Below are 24403 nucleotides of genomic sequence, written 5' to 3'. Positions count from 1 at the left end.
AAAACTGTGATTTCCTATTACCAGCAATTTAGCAAGAAAATGAAAAATTATTTTTTGTTATATACAAACTGTGTTGTAGTGCACACGAAGCTTTAATGTTGAAGTAAAATCTGCACTTCATAGGTTTTCCTGATTCACATGGATTCATCTTGTTCAATTTAAAATATCTATTTGGTAGTCAGGTAGTCACACTTACCTTGCTAAAGTCAACAGTGCTGTTTTCTCTGCTTACATCGTTTTTGTTTTCAATACACGTGGGAGCAGACTGTGGGGAAACAATCTGACCTGCTAAAAGAAGTACCGTTATTACAGAATACTAACAATTACTTCTATAAACAAAGCCGCTTTTAATTAAATGCTTGTTAAAGAACTACATACATTTCATATAATATGTATATGAAGCATCTAAACATGGCAATTTAATTAAAGACTTATTTTGAATAACACATTTTCAAAAGACAGAACATTTATCATGTGCAGTTAGGAATGGAAAAATGTAATTTAGAAAATGTAAAAGATATGGTTGAATATTGGAAGACAAACTTTCTACGCCAATTAAAACTTAAGATTTTTAAGATACTACATCTGAGGAAAGTCCTACATTCATACAGTTTTTGTAAGTAATCTGAGGAGCTGCCAATTTTGGGCAATATCTGACTACAAGAATACTCCTCACTGAATAAACCACAATTACCAATTTCCATTAATTTACTCATGTGTATAAGAATGTCCTGATTATAACAACAACTATAAAACCCAGCATAAAAGTGAGCTGCTATAAAAATAGATGCACTGAAAATTAAGATTATTTTAAAACTCAGTATCGAAAAATGTGATTACTGACATGTGTAAAACAAATGTTTCAGCAAACACATTTTCAAAAAATTCCAGTGAGGATTTAGTATTTTATAGATGCTTTTAAAATATCTCAAGATGAGACGTGTTTAAACACGCCTCAGTTTCATGTAAGCCAACAGTTTAGCCTTGTGACCAACAAAATTTTGCTAACAAGACCTCAAAAAGAAAAAGAGGATTAAGTAACAAGTATACGTCAGATAAAGCTTATTTTGACTTAATGCCAGCTTTGCCCCCGCACAAGGCCAAAGGCCACCACGCACACACCAAGGGTGCGGAACTGGCAGTAGGGCAGCACACAAACCCCAGGGGGTGATGGACCCTTCCCTGCTTGCCTTCACTCTTCGTCCCTCCCTGGCAGGAGCCACGCACAGCTCTGAACACCACAATAAAGTACAGGAAAAAGTACCAAATATATGAGCCAACTATCTCTTACTGCCCTAGCACATACCCAGGAATAACTACAGAGTCCAGCTGGCCCAGAGTCAGCATCTCGTGCCCAGCATATATTTGTTTCCATAGCAAATAAAGTCTCTCATATGACTGAGAAATGATGATGTGAAAACATTGGTTCTGGTGAAAATCAACCTAAACTTGCACAGTAACAAAGACCATATGTTCACAATACTTGAAGATTAAGACAGTCAGAAAGTCCTAAGCTAAGCACGTTGTCTGGGCAACTCCAAAAGCCACGGTGTGTCCCCTCACATCGCTGTTACACACACTTGCAGTCCAAGCTTGTCCTCAGCCACAGCCAGGAAACAGAGCACTTCACAGGATCCAGTCTGAACAGGATAGGGGACTTGCAAGAGTCTCAACCATTGCCAAAATACTGACGTATGCAGCTTCTGTCAGAGCTCAGCACTACGGTATCCCTGTCTAAATCTAGTAATGAATTCCCAGTTGAAACACTTGCTCAAGGAAAAGGCTGGTTTTCATGAAAATCAACATCTCATATTCCAGTAGGCAAATCTCCCATAACACAAAACAGTTTTCAGACTCTTGTGCTGCATCCTGGTAGCACAGCCAGAGATTTCACTTTTATTATGAGGCACAGGAATAGAATGTTTTAAAATTTATTGCTAGAAATCTTATTATTAAATGTAGCAATCTTAAAAATGTAAATATTTCCATTTTCTCTCTGCTTCAGGACAAGGACAGATCAGAATAAGAATATAAATTAGGGCTTTTGTTCAGCACTACAGTGAAATAAACAGAGAATGACAAAAAAAACGCAGACATGACAAGCATGTTAACCTGACCAAGTAGATAAAAGTAAGTTAGATTAGATTTCACACATGACAAGAATTAAGGCTTGATTTCAGAAAGAAACATACTAATGTAATTTAAAGAAATTCACATTTTAAAAAGACTGTTAATTCCTAAATGTCACAAGAGATAACTTTTGCAAATTGGAAGCCAGAAATTACGAAATAAGCAAGATGCTTATAAATGGCCAATCAATTTGTCCACTTTATTTAGAACTTAAAGAAAAAACTCTGAGTTCCATCTTCATTACATCACCACCTTTATACTACAAATCCCCATACACTACTTTACACCGCAATTTTTTCTGTACTGTTTATTTAGCAGTCTTAGAATTATTTTTACAGGAATTATTCTGTAGTATTATAACCATTAAAAGTAATTAACATAAATTTGATTTCTTTACTATTTTGGAGATTTTAGTAACATAACAAAAAAGCCTTCCACTAATTCTCATAGAGAAGCCATAAAACACTCCAGGAAAATTTCTGCCCTAACTTACTCCCAGAAAACTTTAAATCTAGTAATATTAGAACTTCTTAGCTCTTAATGTCTTCCTTTTAGACACTCCTCTATATAAAGGGAAATACTTGTAATAATTACTCATAATAATACGCATACTATGTTAGAAAGATGTTACAGGGAAGGAACAGAAATAGTAGTTTGTTCTCTTTCTGTTGCTAATTAGGGATTTAAATTTATACTTTTTTTTTTCTGGACAAAAAAAAAAGAAATATCAAAAAAATGAGAGCAGGGATATCTGCCAGGGACATAAAAACATTGACCAATAAAGGAGTCAGAGCATGGATCACCTGTTATAAACACTGAAGTTTTAACATCACAATTGGAAGTGTCAACTTTTAAACCTTGTGTCCACTTTTCTCTTAGGAGAAAAATATGTAAAAATATACAGAGTAGGAAATAAAAGCCACAACTAGGAAGTATGTGAAGTTTATAAGAATAGCATATGTTCTTTTTCTGTGCCAAAAGAAGACCTCAAAATTTGATTTACCCATATGCTGGAGTAATCTGAAAGAACGCAAGTTTTACCTTGAGGCAGTAAGAGATGTTTAAATAGCTCTGCAACTTAAGACAGCTTTCTGGATCTTGGAACAAGAAGTTTGGGGTTTTTTACTGTATTGAATAACAATCAGAAGACACAAAGTAGAGAAGATCAGTAATTTCACTTTTCACGGGATAGTCATGAGGAAGGGTTTTTGAAGACCATCTTAAACACAACTGCAGGAATGCATGTCTGTCATGCAAAAATATAGTCAGTAAAATGCAAATCTGGAACTCGGTTTGGTGTGGCCCTTCAACAGAAAAGTATTACAAAAAGTACTGGGTTTTGCAGAGACTTTTGCTCCTATACACATTTAGGTTGTTCATGTTTTGCATTAAATAGTAGGCATATGCTATGATGGCCCTCTCCCTAGGAGCAGGACTGCAATGCTACACCCTTATTTTTGTATTTCCTAGCTTCCTCTACTTCTGAGCTATGAAGCCACGAAAATTCATAAATTAATTTAATTTTGTGTATAATTTCATGTTGACTCAAAGGAGATGTCTTTCAGGTGAATACTGTTAAGCACATGAGTAATTCCCAATGGGACAGGACCCAAAGCACACAGATGGCAACCTAGTGAACATCTGCATTACCATGCTACACTGGTTTTCCAATGTCATTAAAAATATTGTTTGCTAAAGCACGTTGGCAACTACATATGTGCTTTATCCTCAAGCCACTTTTAATTTCAGCAACTGATGGTTTTCTCTGAATGAAGGACATGGTTGTTGGCACCATGATGGTCCCACAAAGCAATAAGCAATTAAAGAGCTATGTGAATGAAGAGGAGAGCTGTCACACCATACCTAGACCAAAACAAAACAAACGAAAAAATGCATTTCTTCTCTGATTTCCACCAAAATGTCAACAGTCACCACTGCATAATACTGTCTCTGGAATACAGGTACACTAAATCCAAATGTTCTCCGAATTTTATCTTTATAATATGGGATCCTTCAAGGAACTATGTGCAAAAGAAAGAAAAATAAATAAATAAATAGAATAGAATAGAAAAAAAAAAGAAAGAAAAAAAGACAAACTAACATCAGAACCTAAACATCTGCTCTGAGAAAAACACTTGTGATGGCTTATTACTTCTTTGAGTTGGCAATGTGGGGTTGAGGCTGGTAGGAATGCTGAAGGTATAAACTATCAGTAAGAGGGAATAAGAACTGCAACAGTCTTGCCATTTATTCAGCTCTTTTATGCCCCATCTTTGTCAGTTCCATTTCAACTCAAGTAAAATGTTTGTTTACTCATTGTATGGGGTAAACACAGTATTTTCTTTTTTAAGTGCAATGTAGTACTTTGAGTCCTTATAAATCTAAAGTTTAAAAGCTCTGATTTATCCTGCAATCATAAAGCATCTGAAGAGTTGTGTTCTTTCAGAATTCAGAGCACCATTCATTTTTTTTTAAGTATCAAACAAATGCACAATGTGGTATCATTAAAATATCCAGCCTGGATACAAAGGAACTTAATTCCTAACAGACAAAACCACACTAAAATAGGTGTTGAGGTTTATCTATGTATTAAAAAGACAATATCAGCACAGTTTTTAAAACTGTATTTTAAAATTAGTGTACATTTAAAAATGAGTGGTTTTTTTCAGATAATGTGAAATTGCCAGAACTTTGAATAGAGTAAGAATTCACACAAAACATGTCATGCAAAGCCAAGCAACTTAAAAATCAAAATCTATCAAAATAAGGTCCCTATTTGTTACACTAATCAATGTTTGCATTTGCATAGAGCCCAGCATTTTGAGACTATTAGTCTTGCCAAATTAAAAAAAAAAATAATCCCAGTAAATTAATGCCACATGCAACATACTCCTACTTCCTAAAATTTAAAGCTCAAGACATGTAACCATTTATATTGTAATCAAAATCCAAGAGGTCTCTAGAATGCCAATGACAAAAATCAAGAACAATGTATTCAGATACAAGTCACAGTAAATGGGAACAAGCTGGATGCAAATGACACATTGAAGGAAACTGAATCAGAAAAGAAGTTGCTTATTTTTCTAGACCATATAGATGTCTTCCCATTCAGAAAAAAAAAAAATCTGATTTCCAAGCCAGATATAACAATCTTCAGGCTTTTCACTGCAGCTAGTCACCAATTTTAAAAATCTAACTGGACACATTGTCCAGATAAAAAAAAAAAAAAAAAAGATTGGAAAACAGTAAGTTTTCCATAGTATTTTAAAAAATTCTAATATAACAGGGCAGTGATACCATCTTTGCAGACTGAATTGCGTAGGTACTTTCAGACCTCTTGATGCTTAACATTTTAAATCGGTGGAGAACCGTGGCACTCCCATCGTACCTGTGTAACTGCAAGCAGATTTGGTGCTCACTAATGATACATGATTTAAGAGGATGAGGAATATCTCACTTTACCTTTTTTTCTAATGCTAGGCCTAAATCTCAAGCATAATTCACATGAAGTCATGCAATTTTAACTAAAATGCTATTATTTGCAGTTTTTTTTAAATTGATGTAAGAAAATGAACATATAAAGAAATTACTTTTTGGTTTTTTTTCCCAGAAAACATAATTCCACACAAGCTTAATGTAAGTATGCCACAGCTGCTGACAAAGGCCTAAGGTATTTTTTAATCACTATAACAAGAAGCTGCATGCTTTCAAGGAACTGAGATGAAGACATGGGTGTACATTTGAAATTATCTGAAGCCCAAGCAAGAATAGGTATTTATACTACCTCTGAACCTTCAGGGAGTTTACAGAACCCAAAGGATAGGAGATGAAGAAGATACAGAGATGAGATGAGCCTGTTAGAGACAGACACAACAAAGACAGAGCAAAATAAAGAAATACAAAGATGAATGATACAGTTGTATACATATAGATTACACATTTTATCATGGGTACAAGAAAACACGGAAAAAGAAAGAACAAATATCAGATGAAAATGTTTGCAAATACACATTATATTTTAGTAATATAAAAACCTGTGGATAATACAAGCTGTTTAAAATATATACATTTGAGAAGAAGAATGTAAAACAAGAAATAGACCATTAGCTAATTTAAGGTAGAATTAGTTATCTTTGAGTTTGCCTTCTCTTCAAGGAAAGCAGGAGCAATTGATCTGATCCAGATCCAATACTGTCAGAAAACTTGGGTATATATATGGCATTCGTCGTGACTTATTCCCAAAACAAAGGAACACGGTCACGTACCTAGAAATGCCTCCCTAGCCTTTTCATACGGCTCCAAGTAATGCCCATTTCTCTCCACATTGTAATATTGTGGAGAAACATCAGAGTTTCACATGCTGTAAACTAGCTCTGACTCACGGCGCAAATGCTTGAACTGACACTGAGGAGAGATCAGGCAACTGAGGAAAGTAACAAATACTATCACATAACTGGTAGTTCAGACTTATTGGGATACCAAAGCATGCTGTCCTAAATTAGACAATCAAGCACAGTCTTAAATACACCTGCATGTGCTCATCCTGTCATAAAACAATGAAGTCCAAACTAGCCCATTATGCTAACTGAAATAACTGGAAAAAGGCTTGAAAAAGAACATGTTAAAATGAACTGCTCCAGCAGCTCATGTTAATTCTGAAGATTCCCAGTTTAATACACCATATCTTTCTTCAAGCTGACATACTGATAAACCTCTCCTTGGAATTGCAAAATCTCTAAAATCAGAAGCAGTGTGTTGCGTAATACAATTTTTTATACTAAAGTTTCTGTTCTGACATGAGGGTAGAAGAAGCAGTTATAAATGGCACAAGCATGGTATAGAAAACAGGCAAAAGATCATGTTATTACGGATAAATAACACTTCAGCAAGGTACATGGAAATACAATTTACAAGTCACTTATCCCGCTATGCCCCTCTCCTCTAGTTCCTTCCTCGTCAGCTTTAATCAGGAAAAGGTCTGCTAGGTCTCATTACATACACACACACACAGGTACTCTGAAGTCTAGACTAAAAGTGAAATAGTCAGTCAAAAAATCTAAAATGTTTACATGATGATAACTTATTTTCCTAACTACATTTTTGTCAAATCAGTTACTTTCCCATTCCAGACACACTTAAATTCTGAATTGAAGAACCCTTTTTAAAAGGGGAGAGGCTTATGAAATTATTTTAGCACTAGTGTAACAATAGAAAGGTGTTGTACATTTGCAATTGTCTTTGGCTTCTTAGACAGTATCATAGAAATTCACACACACAGCTCTCAAGTATCAGAGTGAAAAACCTATTGATCTCAATAAAATAACTTAAATTGCTTTACAAACCAAACTTTCTAAAGACGATTTACTAATGACAAAAATTGATATTTTTACCTGCCTTTTACATTATTTATGCTAAAATTACTTGCCACCCTGTATTATGGGTATTTGGTGTCAAATTACACTTAAAAAAAAAAAAAAAATCATTTTTCCTGCTCTTAAGCCAAATTTGACTGTCGGTTTTTACTGGAACATCAAAAGCAGGCTTTTCATTCTCACAGTTTTGATGCTTAATGAAAAGTGAAAGTTAAACACAGCATGGCAGCATTAAAAATGCATGGTAAATCCATAGCACCCTGACATCTTAGCCCTGCAGAGGATGTGAAGAAAAGCCATTGTAAACAAAAGATAATACTACTAAATACAAAGCAAATTAATTAGATGGTCTGACAGACTCTTAAACAAAGGAAAAAATGGAGGGAGAACATATGTACAACTATCTTCCAGCAAAGATATCACAGTGGTCTGTCAGCAGCACAAACATATATTGGATTTAAGTTAATGTATTCATTTTCAGACTTTGCTCCTGAATATCTGGAAATTGACACATCGATAAGCTAGCATAGTCAAGAACTTGGACAAAGAAGCAGTTTTGCATCCTCAGCTGTACCACATAACCCAAATGGCAAGGACTTATGGCTCTGAACCACCTACTTTACAAAATACAGACTGCTAAGGATTGCTATCAGTTAAACTGTCTACACAAAACACAAATTTAACCAAACTGAGAACTTCCTTTTGTGCAGAAAAAGCATCCATGTTCCCCACCTGATTTCAACAGGGACAAATAAGTAGCCTTTTTAAAGCTCCTGGCACCTGCTGTTTCTGAAAACTCTGGTATGAGCCATAAGCTCATCAGTATTACCCGAGATTATCTGGTTTTCTCCCTGCAGTTTTCTGTGAATGAAGCTTCTCATCCAGAAAGTAAAGGCAATAATAAAATATTTTACTATTTTAATGCATTTTTTTTGTACTAAAGGGGTAACAATTCTGCTACTGTTGGCAATATATGGAACATTCTACACTCATATATTCTACACAATGTTTGTGCACAAATGGTAATAAGCAGGCTAAAATGATGCCTTCACTGCATTTTACCAGTTTGACCTGAGGAAACAAAGATAGGTGTCTCAGCATATTCTTAACAATAATATAAGGTGTTTATATCTCCTAATTTTGCTGTCTTTTACACATATTTAGGTGATTCTTCTTTTAGTTTCAAAGTTGTAGTTTAACCAGTCATTTTTGTATTATTATGAGAAGCTTATACAGACACTCCACTGTAAACTAAAAACAAATATATAGCTGCAGCGAGCATAACACTAACTGAATTCTAATATTTGGGTCATAAGGTAACGGCAGCAGAAAATTATCAGAAACCTTGCTGCTACCCCTGGTCAAGCTTCTAAGGACACCAGAGTTCCTGAAAGCTGAGCATTTCGGTGTAGATTCCTGCATAATTTACACACCACGTACTACTGCAAGTTACCCAGGGTAAAGAAATAACTAAAAGTACGCCAGAAGAGGTAGCAGTCAGTGTGCCTGAAATTAGGCTGCTCTCCAGAATCATCTCTTTCCCCACTTCTTTAATCCTGGAGCATTGGGGCAATACTTGCAACTCAAGCCCATGAGCTGCTTATTTGCTGTTGTCTTGAAGAGGGAAAAAGTTGTGATTCCTTTGAAAACCAAAATCTTAGACTGAAGTTTCCTCTTCTAAAGCTAATACTAATTTTATTACAACTCAGGCAATAAAATAAGATTCAGAATTTTTTCACGTGACAGGATAACGGATGGTAAGACAGAAATTTAAAATAAAACAACCACTTTGCTTTATCACAGGGCCATCGTCTATATTGAAGAGGTCAACACAGGAGACTGCCAAATGTACAGTAAAGGATTAAAAAAAAAAAAAAGGATACAAGCAGAAGAGCAATGCTTCAAACTTACTAAAAGACATCTGTGTCAAAAAAGACTGGGTTTGGACCTCTTCACTGTAATTTAAATAAAAAGCTGATTTACTTTCATATAAATGTTCCCAAAATTATTTAGATTTGTATTGTTTATGGTGCATTTAATTTAACATAGTGAAAGTGACCAAGTTAATTTTTTAACCAGGGGCAAGAGTGCTCTGAGGCATCACTAAATAAGCACATGAACTGGATTTCAGTAGTTTTTCATCTTGCAAAACAAGCACAGACAAATCAAAACCTCTAAGAACATGTCTCCCTACTTACAGGATCACTTAACCACTGAGTATATAAAATCTGTGTGTTTAATATGGACTTATACGCTGTCTTGATCAGAATCTATTTTTTTATAAAGTAGAGATATGAAGGTTCCACAAGAAACTCAGGCAAAAGTAAGACGTTTCTGGAGTGAATTAATAACAGCTAGAGAAAGTTACTGAAATTGAGCTTATGACACTTTCACAGCTTGCCCTGAGGGGTCTTTTCAAGGAGACCTACTGCTTATATAAGAACTAGTGCAACAAGGTTATGGAATGCAATGTGTCCTGTGGAAACTGAGGAATATGCTATAGCATTAACCTTCTTAAGTGTCTCATAAAAATATTTGTTTAAAGTCATCAGCAAGAGTTGCACAAATCAACAGGCAAGTTGCCTTAAGAAGATGGGCAATCGTCCAACTTTTACTCTTGTGCATCCACATGCATACTCACACACATCTTAATAAATACTATTTTTCCTTACTCTTAAAATGTTTTTGGCATAATTAACATTTCTATTTAATATCCTCTTCAGATGAAATTATACTTTGCCTTTTAGGTCTGAGAGTCTTCCCCAGGGAAGCAGTTAGATTTAGAAGTATCTATTAAAACTTTATATGGCAATAACGGAAATAAAAGGTGCTTCCAGCTAAACTTCAGGTATTGTGTCGGTACTGGACACAGAGGCTCAGTAATTCTGCAATGTATAATTCTAGTGAATTAACTGTAAATATTTGCAAAGTTTGGGTACAAGTTTTGTACAGGCTTGTGTTTATGCAAATAAGGAAGAGGCAATAAGAAATGATCTTTCATTTTGATTAACCTATAACAACAGTACGGCTTTTACAGGCTTCTGCAAAAGCAAGAAAGAAAAAAGTTAAGCCAATATTTTACTGTAGAACCACTCTGCAAATATGCTTTCTCATTTTCATGAACATCATCTTCCAAAAAGTGGTTTTCTGAAAGAACAAGGTATAACACTTGCGGCATCTCTCCAACAGTATCATGTTGAAAATGTTTTTCTCATTTTCCATCTCCTCAAACTCAACTATGAAGTGTGAAGCACCAGTGGAACACTAGCTAATGCATACACTGTCACAGACTCAGAAACTCTTCTAACAATCCATTACACTTTAACTAAATAGGCCTTGGATAGTCAACAGAAGTCAAAAATAGTTGTATCACATTTCTGGCACTCTGGAACATGGCCACAGCTCAGAGTAACACTGCACAAAGATGCTCAAGCTCAGCCTGAAGGATCACATAGAGTACCTAAATCACCCCAAGTGTACTTGAGCTGTGCTGCACAGGGGATTACGTGCCATGCCAACTACCCAAGACAGAATGGCACACTAACACAGCTAGCCTGCTCCCAACACCCGAGCTAGTTCCCTTCAATATCTCCGCACAGCCCTGAATTGTGCAGGATATCTGAATTTTAAATTTAAACAGGTATGTTACTGAATGCATAAGAGGAACCACTCATTTAAAAGGTATCACTTTTACACAGTAGCTTTTCAGAGCAGAATCTCGCTCAGTTCGAGTTGTGGGTATAAGGCACATGCGATACTGAACAGGCAGGTGTTACTGAAAGCTCAAAACACAAAATAAAGCAACGCATTACCATTTTTATCCATGGAATGGGGCTCAGACTGCTTCTTTCCAATATCAGCAAAGGATCTCACAATTGGGATTCTGTTGCTCAGCTTCTTCTGGTTCTGATGGTGATGCTGTTTCAGTAATGCCTCATGCACTCTGTGACGAACATCCTCACTGAGCTGCCCAGAACCCACTTGCTGGTCCAGAATCATATCTGAAAATATATATATATATACACACAAACATAATTAAAAAGGAGAAATAGGAAATATTTTATTTTTTAAAATTGCAATAATAAGAATTAGTACCTTACTGGATTACAAATGAAAGGTACCAGTTCCTTTAATGCAATAGAATTAAATGGTATATTTTATCCAGCAGTGTTTCACTCTCAGGGAAAAGAAATTAAAAGGATGCTATTAATGTAACAAAGTCAATCCCACAAAAGAAATGCAGTTCCCAAATTAAGGTCACCTATGTAACTTTGAATTCAGTACCTAAGTACTCCCATAGATAATGCATTTAAACCCAGGATTATGATGCATATAACGTGTCTTTTTTCCAAATAACCCCTACCTTATTTGCTACAAAGGACTGGCATACTGAGAGGAAATACCTTTTTTATTCTCTTTATACTTACCGGAGGAGATCACGGCCTCACTCTTTATTTCTTATAACTATAATTACAATACTTTCACTACAATATAAATAAATTTCAAATAAGACTACACAAGAAAACTTGCCACATTATTTGCGAATACGTAACTTAAGAGGATCTCATTCTACTGCCCAGTGTACATGTTCCTGCAACAGAATCACTACATGGAAGCGTGAGTGAAAGTGATCCCACTGCTCAGAAATTACAACCATCTTTGCAGTCCACTGGCAGAAAAATACTCTTACATATGCATATTCAAAACTCTTTGTAAATATATGCATTATGTATTTCCAATGGAAAAGAACTACTGAGAATTTTGTAGGATTTTTTTAACTATTGTTTTGCTAAATCCTGCTAGCAACAGTAATAATGCTTAACAGAAAAAGAAAGGAAAAAAGGAAATCCCGTATCAAAGCAAGTAAAACTGCGTTTAAGTACACTGTCCTTGTGTATCCATTAGAAGAAACTGTACTGCACAAAAAGAGTGATATAACAAGTTGAATCAAACACTCCTCACACTTAAAATTCAGACGGCTCATGATTCTGTGCTGGAGTCAGATTCACATCTACCAGTAAACTCAGTGGAAAAGTAAGCAGAGGAGAAAAAATAAAAAGCAGCAGAGACAAAAATTTTAAGGTCTTTAATAATTGCTAAAAGGAAGAGAAGAGAGATAATAAAAGCCATTAAACAACTATGCTGGTTAAACTTAAGAGTTTAATTGCTAACAGTCAACTGCGCAATACACATACATTTAAAAAAACACAGCAGTTTTTTAAAGTTCTTAATATCAACATAACAAGCCAATGTATCACATACACAGCTGCTTTAGGAGCTGAACAACAAATTGCCTGCATGTTTCACTTACTATGAAGAGGCTACCAAATTTACATCTCTATGACGACACACACACAAAAAGTCAAGACTTGGTCCACAGATAAATGCAGCTGCCAACAGAGGCAAACATGAGATGTATCCACATCTCACAATGAAGAGTGATGCAGAGGTTTTCGACACTGCATTTAATCCTCTCCAGCAATTACATTCAGCACAGTATTAACAACAGTGTTAACCAAACGACTCACCAAACGACACCACCGCCTAGTGGTGTGCCTAAACTAATAAACCTGTCTTCAGGGTGCTTCTGAAGGAAACTTTTACCTTTAGAGTTAACTCAGGCACCACCAGGTCAGTTATCTCTGCACTCCCAGTCTATAGGAACACAGTTTTTCTATTACTCTAGAATCTCATGGAAGAGATAGAGAAGCATAGCAGCAAGATGAGTGACAGAAAGGCAAAAGAGAAGGTAATACAAGTTCAAGAGAAAGTCTTTGAAAGAATTTGCAACACACGAGAAAAGAAAGCTCCAGCTCCAAGAAAAATATTCATTTTTCAGCTCAATTCTACTGCCTCTTGAGGAATTGCCTCTGCCCTGAGGATGACTATCTTCCTTTTAGATAGTCTTAGTACATGAATTTGCATGTCACTGTTCCCAAAACAGAACAATACTTTCTGTAACATGACAGGGGATCTTCAGAGGAAGGAAGAAAAAAAAATATATATAAAACTTATGGCATCCATGCTACAGCACAATTGAAAAAATGTCCCTCCCCTTTTTAATTCTGTTGACCAAAAGACAAATTTTAGAAGATGCAAAAACAAAGATTACCTTCTGTGAGTTGCTCTAAAGACAGAAATCAAAAGGAAGAGCTGAAAAAAAGGACTCCTCTATAATAGGTAAATTTAGGATTGTGGTCATCACCTTGCTTACAGATCAGTGGAACTACATTTGTACAGTGTCATTCCTGGAATTACAGTATTTTCCATATGAAATATTAAAATACATTAACTGCTGAGGATGATGTCAACATTTAAGATGATCCACTTGAGAGGAGAAAATGCCAGGAAAAATAAAATAATATCCCTCTTCTCTTCCTTGCCTAGATGCTCTGTTAAGACTTGTCACACAAGTCATGGAGTTAGTGTCAGTGTGGTGACTGACAACTTTTATTTCCTGCCAAACTGAGGATAAAGTGGCTTACCTTGAGTTTTCTTTTTTTTTTTTTTTTTTTACAACTTCCCCTTTACTGTAGCACCTCTGCCACATGTAAAAAGGGAAAATGCATTCAGATTGGGGAAGAATGAAGATGTGCCTTCTTGCATCAATACTCATTCCTTTGTCATTCCTTTAATACAGACCCACTTGCAGTAGCAGCTGTAGGAGTTTGAGTGCAGTCAAATTACTGCCAGATTGCTGTATTTTAAACATTTTTTCAAGATCCGAACAGATCTGAATAGTAGTAAGAAAGACTGCCTCCATCAGCACCTATCATTATGGGATTCCACTTCAGTATCTTCCCAAGTTTTTAAACATATTTTTTAAAAGCCTAAGCCTCTGTAATGTCAGTGATAACATTCCTGATTGGAAAGATAAGCTTAAACACAAGCATAAATTGGTTTAAGGTCCAAGAATAATTGGCAAACAGGAGCATTTTAAACATGTCATTTTCCAAAACAGGCTATTTCCTTAATCCTGTGAGAAAAAGGTTCTATATGCTCCCATCAGTTGAAGCTACACCTACTTTCCAAAGCCCTGTGTTTCACCTTGAATCTAGAGCATGTGGCCATTTCTCCAAACTCCATATGACAGAACAGAGTAAAGAATACAGATCTAAAGCATCACAGCATTGTATCTCAGCTACATTCCTGTGTAACAATGGAGACTCTCCAGGGTTTCTATGCTCAACAGCAAAGGTTCAGGGATTTTTTTTTTTTTAAACAATTTTCCTCTTGAATGACCTTTTAAATCCTACAGAACCTCTTTCTAGCCAGAGACACAGCTTACCATTAGATTTTTCAAGGATGCTTCACAACCATATGGAGCTTTCAGCAAGATGCAACGTGTGGAATATCCACCAGGGTAGTGTTACCCATTCTACTAATTGCTCACACCATACCAGTTCTGCTGACATCAGCAACACTGAAGTAGAACGTTTCTTCAGTGAGGAACCTTGACTCATATTGGAACCATGAAATCATTTTTTCAAGCTGTTAAAGGTAGATATTCTTCCTGCCCTGTTTAAAAAGATTCAAAGAAACTCAGGGCTTCATATAATTTCAAGAATTTTTTCTCCATTCAGACTAAGTTACATCATTTACATCACTTATTTTTGAGTAAATGTGAGCAATGTGAGTACTTAAACAAGCTATTGCAGTAACTCAAATGTAACTCCTCATCATCTCTGAATAATTTACCCAGGCTATGAATTAGAGCACAGGGGTGCAGACACTTCAAATCAGTTCAAATACAGTGTGGCTCATGTGTTGCCCAGCACACCAAATTGTATCTGTCCCACCTGTCGGGTTAGTGAGGATGCAAAAGAAGGCTGGCTGCTTCCACTCGCTCTGGAAACATCTGTTACACACTGCAGCCTTGTACAGACACATGCAGCCAGATCCATGTGGAATCATCCCAGGTCCAAGCAAATGAGCAATAAGGAGACACTCAAGTGTGGCCACAGCTCGTTCCCCATTGCTCCAGGTTCAGTGTGTCCATTATCTCATGTACAATACTACAGGAAACTCCCAGGGGAAAGACAGAATAAATTTATAGAAGATGTACTGCATTTGCACCAAAATACCTGTGAAGTCCAAAAAGAAATTACTAACAGGTAAACAAGCTAAACTAGGCCTGAATTCTGCAGTGGCGACTACAGAAACAAGATCCAACTCAGTATATACCAGCAAAGTTGCTAGTATTTACCTCTCTATCTTCCAAATTTTATAACTGCAACTGCACGACAAAATGAAAGAGTAATGAACACATGGGCTTTTGTGTGGGTCATGATAGCAGTGACAGCTGACTACAAAACCTAATTTAAAAGCCAAGGTTTGTTTGGTTTGTGGATGTTTTCCCTCCCTTAAAAACAGGGGAGAAGAAAACACAGGCAATGCTAAAGTAGTACTTCATGGAATACATTCAGTTGAAACGCTGTCCTTTATCTTAACCTGTTTCTAATAGGAACCTGAATATACAATTCCTTAGCGAGTTAGGCACTATGAGCAGTAGTAAACTAACAATTATAGTTCTTGGGCTGCATTTGTGAACCAAGACCCATCTAGAGTGTTTACAATGTTGATTACAAACAAGCTAAGCCAGCAGATTTAGCCCGCTCATCCAAGGAGGCAGAGTGCTCCAGCACACTGAGAGACAGATTCTATTTCCAGCTCCACCTGAAACTACTTTGTTCAAGTTATCAGCTGAATTACTTGAAAAGTCAAGACAGAGAGTGAAAAATGTCTGCTTTTTAAAGTAACTGCATCCAACTTTACTGAAGAACAAGAGCAAGCATTTCACAAAACTGTAAATAGTAAAGATGAGGCTAAAATTCCCAGCTTGCAGCTCAGAGGGCAAGCACAGCTGTAAGTCAGAGCTATGCTAACCACAGTGGATGCTACCAAAAGAAGAATGGAGACCTCATAAAACAACCTATTTTGCACTTCTAAAGAGAACAAGAGCCATGAGTGACATTGATTCAGTTTCTACACACGAAAGCTGATATTGACTTGTGAAAAAATTCCCAGATTTGTGGTTAACATGGGAAAACACAAAAGAAAAAAGTGCCATGCTACTTAGAAGCACGAGATTTACAATTTAGCCACAGACAAAGGAACAAAACCTGATAAAGGTTTCTCTCTAGAGGTAATCACCACATGGTAAGCTGTAAATAAAGCAAGCAAATGCAAAAATCTGAGTAAATGAGAAGGTGAAAGCTGAACAAAAGACAGGTGTAGGTCAAACAGAGAAGCAGATTGCTCACAGGCAATCCCATGGTTTGTTATAGCATTTGTAATAAAAGTTAAATTTACCGTAAAAGCACTGTCAGAAACATAACACGAGTGTCACAGCTGAAACCAAAGGCTCCAGTGAAACTGGAGCCAGTTTAAATATATCATCATTATGGAGTAATATAGCTTAAAGCAAATAAAGGCAAAAGATGACTTGTTCCAATGGAAAGCTTAACATGACATTACCGAAATCAATAAAATTGCACACTTGGGATGTAATGCCCTGAGTTGCTGCGCACAGAGTCCAGTGACCTCAATCACAAGATTAAGCTGTTACACAGATTGAAAATTTGATCGTGAGCAACATACAAAAGACTGCTGGAGGGGGGGAGGAAGTCAGATCTCTGGATTGGAAAGCATGAGAATATTTAAATTTTAATTTTAAAAAATAAACCATTCTTACATTTAAGCTATTTAAAATAAATTGGAGTAATATTTCAAACATGTGCAAGTCGCCAAAGCACCACTGTGCAATGCTGAGGTCACAGTTTGTATCTGACAAGGTTTGACATTTGTTCACAGTACACTCTGCACAACTACAAGAAAATGCGAGATCTGTGATTCATGTTGTAAGGAAAGTATTGCCATTAAAGGCTGGACCAAACAGTTTTTGAACCAAATGACAGAAAATGGCATCATATGTTAAGTAGAAGAACCTTTTGGGTTCATTCAGTGGTTACAATCAAAAAACCAGATGGTAATCTGAGAACCAACACAGTTTCAAAGGAACTAAATGAAAATATCAAAAGAGAACATTTTCATCTGCCAACTTGAACAACACAGTGAAGCTGCTCTCTAATGGTGCAGCCAGATTCCGGCAAATACCTCCTCAGCAGACAAGTTCCAAAATAAATTGTTTTGATTACATAGATTTTTCAGACTTCCTTTTAGCATATGTTCTATACAGAAGTGATCGATAAAATATTACTACATCAAATGTTCAAAGGAATTCCATGTGCACGGAGTGCTCGCTTACTGACATAGGAGCCACTGCAAAGACATGAAAAAAAAATGTCACTTATTAAAAACTCTAAAATATATTTAATAAAAAAAAATGCATTTTGAAGTTCAGCAGAGGAATTGAGGTCTTTTCAAGGGAAAAGTAAAATCCATCTTATAAAAATTTAAGAACAATTTGAGAAACTTCAGGAATGAACATGCTGTTTCACTGCATGATGAGAGTGTTGGAAGTTCATCTCAGAAGTCTCTATTATAATAAGATATTGTCTGCGAATTCAGCATCATAGGTATAAATAACCAACAAAGAAAACTGGGTGCCTGTTCAAATAAATTTACAATCTCGTAGATCAAGCAATTTTTTTAATAATACAGTTAGAATGAAAAATAATATAATAAAGAACAAACATGCTGGAAGACAGGATGATTTAAGAATTCTCAGCACACCACTGGTGCCAAAATATTTTTACGCAGAACTATCAGAGTTTCCAGGGATGAAATACAAGATGTTCTGAAAGCCATGTAAACAATATAAAAGATGTTTTTCATCTTGTAGATTTTACCACAAGCCCATTAAGGTCTTAAAACATAGACTTTAATAAAAGAAATTTTCAAGGGCTAAGTGCTGAGAGTTTAATGCCTTAGTGAATAACTGTTTATAGATTAAAAGCCTTGACTGAAACAAATAGAAATTGTCTCAATTTAGCAGCAAAGATGAAGCATACCTCTTCCAAAGTTAGGAAGACTGGCACTGCATTTACAGAAATATAAATTGATATTCGAGTATAGCCCAGATAGAAAGTCTTTATCAACAAATACACAACATACATTTTCTCTAACGAAGTGTTAAGGCAAGTAAAAAGGAAGTACATGTGCACAATTAGTTTATTTGTTCTCAAAAGAAATTATGCATGATAGTAATGCAGTAAAATTATCAACAGATTGCATTAAAAAACAAAATCCATAGTAATAAACTATTAATAAGAAATACAAGAACCAAAGTTAATTTAGGAGTACCACTTAAGACTACAGAGTACAATCTATTTTTGCAAATTCTCCTACATGCAGTACACATGGTAGCAATGTAAAGAACAACCAGAAGTGACCATCAGGATCACTGGACTATTCTAGCATGAGAATGGCTAGCAAGCAAAATAAGACGGTTAAATGTTGAAAAAAATTGGAACCAACAGCTGAGAGCAACCATTTCTTTCAGTTTCAAAGCATGAGGACTCTCAGTGACAACCAGAATACAGACCGACTCCAGGCTGAAAACATTTGTATTGTACAGCACACGGTAAGTAGGATTGTAACTACTAACAGTGAGTAGCAACTGAGTACAACCGACAAGAAAGAATTTCCTGAGAGATACAAGTTCTGTCTAATCTTAAGGTCCAGCAATTGTTTATATGAAAAAGGAATAGCCCGTCATATTATTTGTAACTATCAGTTTTTAAAATATCTAGCACACCTATCTTGGTGGCATGCTTACCACCACTATTAAGTCTTTTGTCCTCCTAGCACTACCTAATGTGTGCCACACTCTTTGTAACATTTTGTAAGCACTGGAGAGCAGGAACTACACATGTAGTATCAGAGCAACAAATTACAAAGGAATTTGATTGAGGAAAACAGTATTACTACAACAATAATAATAATCAAGGAAAGCAAATGGAATAGAAACTTTATTTTTAAGGAACAAAAAAAATCTTCAAAGAAACCTGACACAGAACATGGGTAATTTACAGAACAATTCAATTGCCAGAAGAACCTGCTGCAAAGTTGTTTTTGTTTTGTTTTGTTTTTTAAAAAAAAACAAACTTCATTGCTTGTAAAATCTGCAAAGGGGGAAAAAACCAAACCCTCTTTCAAAGACAAAGCAAAATCCATGCAAATCTTATCATGTGTCAGATCACATTATCAGAAAGAGATAATTACCAGTTCAAACAACTTAACCAACCAACAAAAAACACCCACGTCTGTCAAAACAACAGGTACTTTTAAAGTTAAAATGGTACATGTCAATTCATGAAAGTCATCCTAAAGCCTCTTCTCAGAAGAAAGTAGTTTTCCTAATCAACAAATCAAGATATCCCAGAAGCAGGACTGATTCAAAATAGCATTCCAGTAACTCATCATATTCTCTACTGAAGGACAATTTGCATCTGTGATGAGTTTGAAAACAAAATTAGTATTGTGAATGCTCAAATCTTTGGACATGTTAACTACACAAACAAAGTAACCACAAACAATTAGGGATTAAGAAATTATAAATATAAGTATGAATTCATTGTGGTCTCACTATACAATATCTTCCAAACGGGGGGGGGGGGGGAGCGGGGAGTTTCCTGAAGTTATTTTTATTGCATCAATCCTTACTTTTTTACCTACTTATATAAAAACAACTCTGGAAGGGATCTCTTAGCTGAATATGGAAGTTGAGTGATTTCTGGATTAAAATTGTAAAGCTCAAGCTTGAAAATCCTAGTGTACTATTTAAGCAAAAAATTAATAAAAAAAAATCAAGCACCTGATCTAAGTACTTCTTGATTATTAAAAAAAAAAAAAAAGCAGCATACTGATAAACACCTTTGTTCTTTCAAATCAGCTGCTCTTTATTCTTCGTGTTTGTCTTTTATCACTATCGAGACAAATTTTGACCATGATTCATGGGAGAATCAGATCTCAGTACAGAATAAAAACCCACACAAGTTTCTGCAGATTTGCATTAATAATATCTTGTGTCAGTTTGACATAAACAGTTTGGGAAAGATAAATGCAAAAAGTAGCTACCACTATTCTAAGCCAATTTTAATGCCACTGTTAAATATAGCCCACTGAACAATACCTCCCTTACCTGATAACAGAAATAACTAAAATAAATTTTATCTGGCCTTATATAGGCTGGCATATCACCCATAAAGCAGTTTTCTCTATAACCTTGAGTGTTAGAAAATTTTCTTGCTATGTCTTTTGTACCTTTAGCTAAACATGAGTTTTCTATTTTTATTTGTGTATTTTACATTTTCTGTTAACATGCTGCTTTGCATCTGTGACTAGGCAACAAAAAGGCCCCAACAACCACTCACACACCATTTCTCCATTCTCTCTTTTCCCAAATTTACATCTGTTGGACCAAATATACCTTTATTGGAAAAAACACATTCAATTTTAGTAAAAGAAGTTGATGCATCTTACAATTTTTAAAAAACTTACACTTAATATTACTGTTCTTGATTTAATTCTCAACTGAGAGACACGTTTTTTAAACTGTTCTGTTTTCATGTTACATAATTATGATGACTACTTCCCTATAATTTAATTTTTTTAAGCTAGATTGTCTGCAATTAGCATAGCAGTAGGTTCAGTTTGTGGAGGTTAGCACATGCATCATTCACAATGTGAGCTGGCACAGCAGGAGCTAAGAACATGCCAATTCTAATGAAATATAACCAAACTGTCCTCTCTGCTCCATTTTAATTTTCACCTTTATGTAAAAGTTAATTCTGAAAATAGCAAAGTCTATACAAAAATAAATTACCAGTTGTGTCAGGAATTAGTTGATTTTCTAATACATTGAGTAAAATATTTCCTAGGAGTTACTAAACTGAACTGATTATTATGCAATAGCTTTCTTGTAAGCAATTTTGTACGCACTTTATTTTTATGATTAATTTTTATAACTAATAAATACAATATCAATACATACCTGCAATTTCTTCTATGGAGTTAGCTCTCATGTCCAAAAGAACTGTGCCATTTAGGATACAGCTTCTCAGCTCAAACAAGCTATGAAGTGACAGTGTGGCAACATAAGGCTTGCTCCACCTCTCTCCACCATCTTCCACATCTTCTTCAAACTTCAACCACCTGTACAAACAACCAACTTGGTAACTCCATTGTACATAAGAATGAAAATTAAATTACTGTCATGGATATTGAAATATTTCTGTTAAACATGCCTTTGGATTTCACCTCTTTCTTTGCAGGCAATATGAGAAACTTCTCTTGCCTGCCTCTTCCAGTATAATCAGAAAATCATAGAACAGTTTGGGTTGGAAGGGACCTTTAAAGGCCATCTAGTCCAACCATCCTGCAAGAAGCAGGGACATCTCCAACCAGATCAGGTTGCTCAGAGCCCTGTCCAACCTGGCCTTGAATGTTTCCAGGGATGGGGTATCCACCGCCTCTCTGGGCAACCTGGGCCAGTGTTTCACCGCCCCCAGTGTAAAAAATTTCTTCCTTATGTCCAGTCTGAATCTACCTCCCTCTATTTTTAAAACCATTACCCGTTGTCCTATCACAATGGGCCCTGCTAAAGAGCTTCTCCTCATCTTTCTTATACGCCTCTTCAGGTACCAGCTCCTAGCTTACTCATGGCGCTCATGTTTCCAAAGTATGCTACACCTGTTTGGTCACAAACATGGTGCATTAATTGTCATGCATAAACTATTGCCTCCTATGACTCTGCAAAATATCTAAATTTTTATCTTCTCATACCTCTGCTTTTGTACATGTTTAGGAGTTTTATAAGATTACAATCTTTGTGCTTGGGTATTCCCAGTTATTTCTGGTGTACCATCCTCTTGTTTTATGCTGATTTGAAAAAAGATGAAAAGCCATGCTACATGTATCCTAAAAACAATGATGCAGACATAGGTTCTTACAGAATATCATCAGAAACTTCATACTAATCATTACCCTCTGTTCATGTAAATAGTCTCAACACTGTTTATCTGATTATACTGCTGCAGTCTGTCCCCGATATTACCTATTTTGAACATACTGACCAATTCTAAACAGATTTTAAATAAGTGACAAAAGACAAATATGTTCTTAAAAGTTTCATTAAGACAGATGACTGGACAGAGGCAGGCTCATAACCAGAGCTCATAACTTACTAGGGACACAAGGACAAGAAAAGTCTAAATAATGAGAACAGCTTTAATTAGAGCTTATGGTGTCAATCAGACATCAAAGCTTACACACAACAGAAAAATCCATAGAAAACTATTGCTACTGCTCAAATAATCATACTTGCCATTGCGATCATCTCCATCTGAGTTTCAATCAATTTGAACAGTATAATTCCATGGGTTGCATCCAATTTGCTACTGTTACTAGAACTTACATGCTTAATATATTATCATAGATTGTTACTTAATGAGCCCACAGGCTAGTCCATAAATGTAAATCACATCCAGCTGAGGGAGTTCTACATTTGGAATAAACTTCTATTTTGATTTTAATAAGCATTACATGAGTTTATGCATCTCATCAAGGAAAAATCATATTTATTACCTTTTATCTTTTCAGAAATATTCCTCTGTTATGTCAGATAACCCTTATTTAACATACCAAATGAGAAACAGCAAAAGAAAACATAAAACAAAAATATCTAATCTTACACAGTTCCATTCTAAATGTTTGAGTTAAAAAATTGTAATACCATTTTAACAATCCTCTAAATTCATGTACAAGATTCAAAGATAGAAATGGCTTTGAAATCTAAATTCAGGCACAGATCTCAAGTTTGCCTATTTTCTACTCTTTTTTCCCTCAGAGAAAAAGAGAAATTTTAATATATTTACTTTTTCAGTTTAACCCCTTAAATTGATATCGTTGATAAATATAAGCCTTTCATAATTTCCCAGAAAATAACACCAACTCCATTTGTATATTGAGCTCATGTGTCACATGTATCCCATGTGCTTGGAATACATTTAGAGCTATCTCAGCTGTGTCTGATCACACAGAAGAGCAGCTTCATTCACATGCTTTTCTTTTACTGGTAAAGACTACCACAGGTATATCAAGCACACAGTTTAGTTCCTCTGATAGCATACTTGCTGGAAAAAAACATGCCAACAAGAGTTTCAGCAAGGTATGCTACTATAGGAAAAATATTACTTAGATAAGTGCGTGTGTGTACAGACACACATACATATGTTACATCTTCTGAAGTAACCTCCATTGGTTTTTCAGGAGTCAATAAAAGAGTGCACACACTTCACTGTAGACTCAGTTACAAGATTTTGGTGTACAACATGAAGTGAGTTGAAGATGATCCATATTTTATAGGCTGTTATGTCTGCGGCAGAGAGCTGGAGTATCTGCTCACTCACAACCTGCTTAAGAGCCAGTTATTAATGTAATCTTACAATCTGTATACATTTCCACACGAGCTTTTCCCTGCCTATGCTGATTAGAAAAGGAACCAAAGTATAAACAAGCATGTCAGAAAGCAAGCAGAAGTGACAAACCTAAGTTTTGTGTGATCTAGTTTCTTTAAAAGAGTTTTGATCCAATGGAGACACATTTTCACTTCATATTTATACTTTTTCCCTAGTATATCCATTTTCTAGTCCCTATTAACAATTTGCTTTCTAAACTATGGACAGAGGTATTTTTATAACTGTGCTGTTGCATTAAACTCAAGCCTAAACACTTTCCTGTTGGTTCCAAAGCACCTTTCTATTTTCCTCCTTACTACATATTCCTTTCTCTTCCAGAAATGTGGTGATATTCTCCCAAAATTTTCATTTTATATTAGCAGATAAATGAGTCTCAACAGTTTGGGTAAAACTTGCTACAAATCAGGTACGACTTTCCACCCATGACCACAAGAGGCTATTAGGATAGATTCGAACATG

General features: G+C 35.6%; 1 protein-coding gene across 8 annotated transcripts in view; it reads right to left on the bottom strand.

Annotated features, from left to right (window-relative positions):
- SLC4A10 (solute carrier family 4 member 10) overlaps positions 1–24403 on the bottom strand; it is a 162013-nt gene that overhangs the window by 46780 nt on the left and 90830 nt on the right. For 6 of the 8 annotated variants that reach the window (XM_086750372.1, XM_086750369.1, XM_086750376.1 and 3 more), the window contains exons 5-7: positions 21460–21620; positions 11315–11503; positions 197–288 (exon numbers count right to left, since the gene is read on the bottom strand). In XM_086750372.1, coding sequence (XP_086606498.1) covers positions 197–288; positions 11315–11503; positions 21460–21620 — 442 coding nt within the window. The remainder of the gene's footprint in view (positions 1–196; positions 289–11314; positions 11504–21459; positions 21621–24403) is intronic. The other 2 variants (XM_086750371.1, XM_086750377.1) reach the window with 1 other exon arrangement.

Source organism: Chlamydotis macqueenii, chromosome 6, assembly GCF_036417535.1.
Source record: "Chlamydotis macqueenii isolate bChlMac1 chromosome 6, bChlMac1.mat, whole genome shotgun sequence".
In the NCBI taxonomy this organism is placed as follows: Eukaryota; Metazoa; Chordata; class Aves; order Otidiformes; family Otididae; genus Chlamydotis; species Chlamydotis macqueenii.
This window is presented reverse-complemented; position numbering and strand designations above follow the sequence as displayed.